Below are 7,947 nucleotides of genomic sequence, written 5' to 3' on the forward strand. Positions count from 1 at the left end.
AGAGCTTATTAACAATATTGTATCCGTCAAAAACAATGTACGAATCCTTGAGTTTGATTTCGCGAAAGTTGTAGTCGTTTTTCCGGATATACGACGACAGCCCCCGCACACCCATCCTCCGATTTGGCCTTTTTTGCGAAATGGGACACTTTGCTTACTAATTTAAACACATGCTTCCTTTGGTTTGAAATCCTTGATAAATGTCCTCTGCTGCAACTTTTTTGCCTTTTTAAGTTTTGTGCTATTTTTTCCTGACATGCGCTATATAACCAAAGACAAGTTTTGAACACATCATACCCGTCTTGTAAAATAAATTAGCCTCCTATGTTGGTGATATGATTTTTCCTAGCATTTCCTACATTTCTTTGCAATCTACTGCTATTAACCTTTAATTGATTCAATCCCTCCTCCCCCAACTTAAAAGCCCCCAACCACTGATCCCAACCCCGACCACACCTGCGAATTCACTTGAATTGCTCCCTTCCCTTCTCGCCTCTTCACATTGATGACCAATCTCCGCACCTTCTTCGTCACCAAAGCACTTCACCTCATCGAATCTCACCAGAACTACTACTGAGAGCGGGTAGCAAGGCACCAGGACTCACCACCCGGTTGCCCCGCTTTCTGACCACGTGCCGCGACCCACCTTCACAAAGTTCACCGAACCAAGTATGGCATAAACCCTAACCGTATCGATACACAAAATACTTCACTGATACTACCATAATTTTCGCATCTCGTACACCGCATATGGACATTTTGTGGTCAACAACATGGATATACATAACTGCTTTTAAAATGCAGCATTTTAACCGTGGGTTTGATCATCCTCCACGAAGTCCAGTGCCTCCTCTTTGGTCACACATTCGATGTGTGAGACCTGTTGATGAAACAGGAAGCAGAAAACAGTAACACATCTGAACATCAGAGAATGGTTGGGAAGACACCTTCACCCAACCCACCTTATTGCGGAACTTGACACCGTAGTACTTCTCGGCCGACTCCAACAGCTCTGGTCGGAAGGTTGTAGTGATGAACTGAGCGTCCGATTTAAGATCCCGGATCATGTCGGCCACCGCGGCACGGTACTGAGCGTCCAGCGCGGCATCGATTTCGTCGAAGAGATAAAATGGCGCCGGATCACACTTTTGGATAGCAAAGATGAGGGTAAGCGCCACGAGAGACTTCTGCCCACCCGAGAGCTGATTCATGTCCCGCATGTCCGCTGTCTCCCCCGTGAAAGAGACGCGAATCCCTACGCCGGTGAACAACTCTACCTCTGGCACTGGCACTCCTGCTGCAGGCGATGTCCCACCTCCCTCGTCGCTGCCCTCCTCGTCTCCCTCCGCCGGCTTAAGAGGGCGCAAAAGACAAGGGTTACGAACACTTTTCGTTCAAATTTAACACTAGTTATAGTTTTAACGGAATTATAATCGTCTGGATTGGGCACTTGACCATGCAAGGACAGTTGGATGGTTTTAACGTATTAGAAAAGTTAATGAACATAAAACGACTCAACTTCGAACTAAACAGACACGATTTCAAATAACCTACTGCATCCACCACTATCTCAGTTCAAAAATCCCGAGATTAAGAGCAATTAACAAGATCCTTTATGGTCGTGAATTCTTAGATTATCGCAACAGAGAACCAGAAATTCAAGGATGGTAATGCTAGGATACTTAGAACATGGCAATGCGTAACCTACTCGAAGCTGAATTGAAAATATCCCCGCTAGAAATAAGACTACCAGCGTCTCTAGGCTTGGCTCGGACTAATGCAGTCGATATGAAAATAACAATTAGAAGGCTGTAGCTAAAAATCCATGGGAGGACCTACCTTTTTGCCGCGGTGCATGACCAACTCTGCGCGACCCTCAGGGACCAGTCTCTTAAAGATATCCTGGAAGTTCTTTGACACCTTTTCAAGAAGAGTAGGAAAAGTTTATGCTAAGTCAAATACCCGTGTTCAAAACCCACAATCAGTTATGATCCAAGCAAGGATCCGGAGATATTGTATACCCTTCTTTTCTTTTCGAAACATATATTGTAGGTATGGCAAAGGCCAATGGCGTCAAAAGAACCAAAACCGACCTGTTTGAATGTTAGAGTGATGGCCTCGTACTTCTGATGGTCAAGAGCGTTCATTAGATCGATAATGGCCTGATGCGCCTCGTCCAGCTCCTCCTTCCGTTTCAATAACTTCTCCTTCTCCTCCGAGTGGCTCACAAACTGGTCCAGTGCCTTCTTGTTCACGTGACTGTATCGCTTCAATTCACGATTTGCCTTGTCCAACAGTTTAAACAACTGCGCGGGACGCGTGTAAACAGATAAAAGCTGTGCCAGCAGAAAAAAAGAGTAAAGAGCAATGCTAATGGGGAACGGACCTGCTTGAGACTCTTATCCTGAAATTTATCAAAGGCATCGGCGGGGAGGGAGCCAAGGTCGCGGATCTTCTTCATATTTTCTTCCTTCTTCTTGAAGAGTTGACTCTGTTTCGACTGCATCTTCTCCAGGCTCTGCTGGTCATCCTGGATGCGCTCCGCATAGTCTTTCTCCTCCATCCGCTTTGCCTCCAACTCTGCCTCCAGTCGCCGCTGATCCTGCATCAGCGCGGCCAAACGGCTTTCCACCTCGTCCACTGTCCGCTCCTCCGCTTCTATCCTATTATCCGCCTACAAATCATCACAAAACGTGTTCCCACGTCTTTGCTATCGCATAAATGTCAAGTGTCATTCAAAAAACCTCCCTAAACACCTAGTAGATAGTTAATCTGTAAAAAATACGGGCACATCAGAAACTTATTGACATGTTGTTAGGAAAATACTAGGTGAAATAGACTAAACAACACATTGAAGGGATTTCGGAAACGCGCACAGATTTTCTCATATGACACCACAAATTTAGGAAAGAATACGACAAATGTGGAAAAAGCCCATTTGCAAGAAAAAAGGAAAGGACTCACTTCTTTTAACTCCTCCTGTGCCTCCCGCAGACGTTCAGCAAGGTCTTGTTCAGAGACCTCGGCGAGTTCAGCTTCGAGCTGCTCACGTTTTCGGAAAAGGTTGTGCTCCAGCTGGGTCTCCTTCTCCGTCTTCTCTGTCTCCAAATTCATGCGCTGTCTGTAGGGAGAGGGAGTGCTATAGGACACTTTGCTTCGGCTTAGAGGCAAAGGGGTCTCGAAGGGCTCACCTGTAGGCTTCTTTGGCTTCGCGCGTCAGTGCCTGTATCTTGTCGTTCAATCGATCCACTTCCCTCTGCTCCTGAACAGACAACTGACTAGGCAGTTCCGTTCCTAGCTCGGCCTATGGGGGAGAGGAATGAGAGAAAGCTATTTTAGACACTGCTTAAAATTTTATTCTTTAGTCCCTAACTACCTAGTTTTAGTGATGACATTTATGCTACCACTCCCCCAACTTGGACTCAAATAGGGAAAGGAACACACCTTATAAGACTCCATGGTGTACTTCATCTGGTCTAAGTCATGCCTTAAGGACGAGAGTTTCCACTCCTTTTGTGGTCTTGCCTCAGTCTTTGCACGCAACTCCTCCTTCCACAAGTGTATATCCTTCTTTAGCTTGTCAAACGTCATCCTGAAAGTAGTACGCACATAAAAGTATTTCCATCGCCATCGTATTTGGTCGTTTACATTTAATATAGAATGTGAAGCGTACTCTAACTTCGATTGAACAGTCTCCTTGCGCTGCGCCTCATCAATGATGCGATTTATCTGGGCGTCTACTTGCTCTTTCCTCTTAGCGTTGTTCTCCCGCACGTTCTCCGTCTCCTGAATCTCCATCTCCGTCTTTTGCTTCCGTCTTTGAAGTTCCAGTCGTGACATTCGGTTATCATAGTAACCGCCTGTCAGAGTGCCCTTTCTTGAGGCCTGATCACCTGCAACGAGGCGATGGCACAAGAAAATTAGCCGGAAATTGATATTAGCCATGGGCCAAGAACAGTGCTGTATCGACGTTAATGGAACACAATCTAGGTATACCGATCATTACGACTGGAATTATTTGCGGAAAGAAGTACTCTGAGTCATATCCTTCAATGACCATGATTCGTATTTTGAAATAGTCTTTATCAAAAGGAGAACTGAAAATTCAAGACAAGAAAAAACAATAAAATTTTCCTCAATTAACAACACCAAACTCCACCTGTTAGGCACTACTCCCTCCTATACCAGGCCACGTCTGCGATTCTGATCTGGTAAATGTTACCTTAATATCTGACCACACGAGCCCTCTTCGATCTCACACGGTCCCAAATGCACGCTAACAGGTTGCAGCTGTGCTTCTGTTACCTATGCTATTAGTATCTTTTTTCTTCAATACGTTTCAAAAACTTCTTCCAGACTCGTTTATCTCATAAATTTCCCCAAGGAACACTCGAGCGCTATGCAAGGCTACATCTCTGGAAATTTTCACCAATTACTTTACTTTTTCATTCCCACATTACATCCCACAGTTAATGACAACGGTAGAAAAACTGAGCAAGACTACTAACCTCGAAGCCTTGGGTAACTACACAGTTGTCAACACTTGGAAGACAGTCTTATAAAAGTCCTCCGTGGGATACAGTAAAAATACTAGGTGGCTCAAATACTACAAAGGATGAACGCACCATCAAGAGTAATACAATCAAAGTTCTGCCGACGTGCAAGCTGGGTGGCCACCTCGAGGCTGCTGCAAATGAGCGTCTTGCCAAAGATGTGCACCATGACAGGACGGAATTTGTCGTCAAATTTGAGGCGTGAGATCATGGGAATGGCACCCTCAACTTCGGGGTAGTGGGACTCCTTCACGTAGAGCTTGTTGATGGGCAGGAAGTGAACCTCACCAGGCAGATTGTGCTTGTTGATCTCATTGATGATTTTGATCACGTAACGATCCGACTGCACCACGTGGTAGAAGAGCCGCGCGCCCGCCGTCACTTCCACACAGGTGTAGAAGTCCTCTGGACACTCCAACAGCTCAATCAGCGTGCCGTAGTAGCCCTGTACTATCTCGCACTCCGGCCCGAATCGGTCTCTGAATATTTCTATCACCTAAACACGGCGGCACCAGCACTTTATTAGCCACCTTCTCCAATAACGTGAAGTTACCGTGTTTCCACAACAGTGACTATTACACTGCATCAGGTAGGAAATAAAAAGCAATATCATGTTCACAGCTATGTCATCGCTACCATTCGACCTTTCAAAACATCACATCTAATTCCATCCTGCTACCTATAGATTACAAACGATGATATCCCCATCAACCACCACTTAGTCTTCTAAATTGGAAATTTCTAAAAACGAATCTGGCGGACCAATGAGCCACGGCACACATGAATGATTACCAATGCCGTTAACATAAAATCCAAATTCGACCACGGCATTTTCGGCTAAATATAATTTTAGGAACAAAACATTCAATAAAATCACCGACTTTCGAGCGTTTTCCAAACCGACCAAAATCGAAGGAAAGCGCCACAAAGCAAACCATTTTTAAACAGGAAGAGTGTAGTGATGACTCTATTTGTGCCACCTCCACGCTACTAGCATCTTAGCTCCTCTGTAATATGATAATAAAACTAACCCCATATTATTACAATTCAAGGTAGCTTTTCAGTGGCTATTCTACTTCATTAAGGAATGATGCTTCAAATGTTGAGATCATCATGAATATAAAACACTCAAAATGCATTCCTTGCAGTGATAAAAGGCAACCTGAATAAGGTGCAGATTCACAGTTAAACAATGAAAGTCACTACTCAATACATATGCTGCTTTAAAAGGGAAATTATTAATCAATGAGTAATCAGCGCTGACAAACTTGAAAGTGTTAGCAAACTCGTTGCTAAGTATCAGGTTAAATTTGCAACGCTAAAGCATTTTAATGATTTAAATTAAGACAAGAAACTGGTTCCGTGACAAAAATGGGTTTTTTTTCAAATCCAATGACCATTCGCTTCCGATAATTCACAAAACAAAGTGGAACTGAACGAGAAACGCGATGAGATAACATACTTTGCGAACAGAATCAAGGCCGTTAAGAATAACTTTCCCCGTAATGGATCGAAGACTGTGTTCGGTGCGCGCAAGCTCATCACGCCAATTGTTTAGTTCCTGTGCGATTCTCGTTTCCTCCCTATACACCGTCTGACGATCCGCCTGTGTCTCCTCCTTCTCTCGACGCAGACGACGCGAATCTTCGCTCACCTAGGCAGAGTAAGAGAGAAGCCTTATGACTTTAACCGGCGAGAAGACGAAGGTGAAGCCTCAGCGCAGGACCAACTCACTGCATCGAGTTCAGTGCGAACGGTGTTTAGATTCTCTTCTGCCCCTTCCAAATCCTTTTCTAGTTGGGCACGACGTTCATCATCCTTTTTAATTTCCTCCGTGAGCTTCGCAATAGTGTTCTCTTTATCCTTAATCGCCTTGGCCTGGCTTTTCATTTGATTCTTTATCCACTCATCTCTTTGAACACGAGATCGAAACTGGTTTACACGACCCTGTTTCGCAAACAACTCCTTTCTAAAAGGCACAAAGAGGTGAGACTGGAACCGCTCGGGACGGTGCTAGTCACGTAGAGATACAAAAAGCAACCTGCGGTGCTCCGCGTCAGAAAGAGCATTGGCTAAATCGTCCTCCTTCTGTCGAGCCGCCTTGTATTCAGGTTTCAGCTCGGCGAGGCGCTGTTCAACCACCTCGATCTGAGCATTCACTCGGTTCAGTTCCTCTGCCGCACGCTCACGTGCTGACTTGCCACTGCGAAGTGTATTGGTGTAGTCTCCACAAGTCAACTGCAACTGCTCTCGGCGCTGCAAAATTGCGCTAACCGAGTGTTGCACCTGCTCCGCTTCATCTTGAAGCTGTGCCTCCTTCAGTCGAGTGTCACGTAATTCTCGTTCCAAACGCTGGATGCCATGGGTTGGATGCGGGGAACATAGTAATTCACATTGGTGTTGCTATGACTCAAAAGACAGCACTCACCTCAATCTGAGCTGCAGTGTCCTTAGCCGCACGGCGTATTTCAGCTGTGCTCTCACTGCTTTGTTCTCGGCGTGATTGAAGCTCCTCCAGTTTTCGACGAGTCTCTTTCAATTCACGATCATAGATAGTATACTCGAGGGCTCGACGATCGCGATCCCAGCGCTGGTACTCCTTCAGCTCTTTGGTCTCATTCTCTAAGGTACCCAAGCGTTCTTCAATGCTCTCCAACAGTTTGGAAATTTGTTCACGCTTCGCCTCTGAAAGTAAGAGTGAAAGACGAGAATCTCATGCTTGATGGCTGTTACAGGATTATCAAGGAAAAGGTACCAGATTCACGAAAAATTAATTTGCTTTCTGCTTTTCTCTCGTCATATACCCGAGTGCCGGCCACCTCACGAAGAAGCTTTAGGCGTTGACTATCAGGAGCAGTGGCAAGTTGGGTTATCTAAATGTATTAAAACAAAGGTAAGAAACCGGTTCAAGAAAGTCCAAGTAGCAGGAAATAAACATACCTTTCCTTGTTTGACAATGTAATAAGGATTGCTACGGGAAAAACCGGCGCTTTCAAACATGTTCATCACCTCGGTTTTACTACAAATCGATTGCTAAAAACAACCAACTTACGTCACAATCTTTTTATCAAGAAAGAACTGATCCTTTTTGCTTCCGATGATGCGACGAAGAGAAACTTCATGTTTTTCAGACTAAAAGATTAACCAATAATAATAAAGTCCCACAGGAATTCGTCCATCACTGTTATCAAAAATGATTTCGACATAGGCCGAGATAACCCTCGGTCCTGTGCCTTCGTGCAAAAAATTTTGCCTCTCTTGATTGCTTAAGTGACTGTATTCGTCGGATAAGACGAATTGTATAGCCTGAAAGAAATTCGATTTTCCAGATCCATTCCGACCAACTATAGGCATTGACACCTAAGGATACTGACCTACCCACAATGTTATGATG

General features: G+C 44.8%; 1 protein-coding gene across 1 annotated transcript; it reads right to left on the reverse strand. All coding sequences in view use genetic code 11, as the record gives it.

Annotated features, from left to right (window-relative positions):
* Positions 1 to 808: 808 nt before the first annotated feature.
* On the reverse strand, positions 809 to 7,553 carry EGR_03169 (Structural maintenance of chromosomes protein 3; the record flags this gene model as incomplete). Its single annotated transcript, XM_024492418.1, has 16 exons — positions 809 to 880; positions 963 to 1,352; positions 1,840 to 1,920; positions 2,094 to 2,336; positions 2,387 to 2,674; positions 2,965 to 3,121; positions 3,192 to 3,304; positions 3,445 to 3,592; positions 3,674 to 3,893; positions 4,626 to 5,049; positions 6,016 to 6,207; positions 6,288 to 6,522; positions 6,595 to 6,905; positions 6,982 to 7,238; positions 7,309 to 7,426; positions 7,494 to 7,553. The coding sequence occupies 16 exons, from the start codon at positions 7,551 to 7,553 to the stop codon at positions 809 to 811; spliced, it is 3,309 nt and encodes a 1,102-aa protein (XP_024353092.1).
* Between the last annotated feature and the right edge of the window lie 394 nt (positions 7,554 to 7,947).

The sequence above is a fragment of the Echinococcus granulosus genome (assembly GCF_000524195.1).
Source record: "Echinococcus granulosus chromosome Unknown EG_S00016, whole genome shotgun sequence".
In the NCBI taxonomy this organism is placed as follows: Eukaryota; Metazoa; Platyhelminthes; class Cestoda; order Cyclophyllidea; family Taeniidae; genus Echinococcus; species Echinococcus granulosus.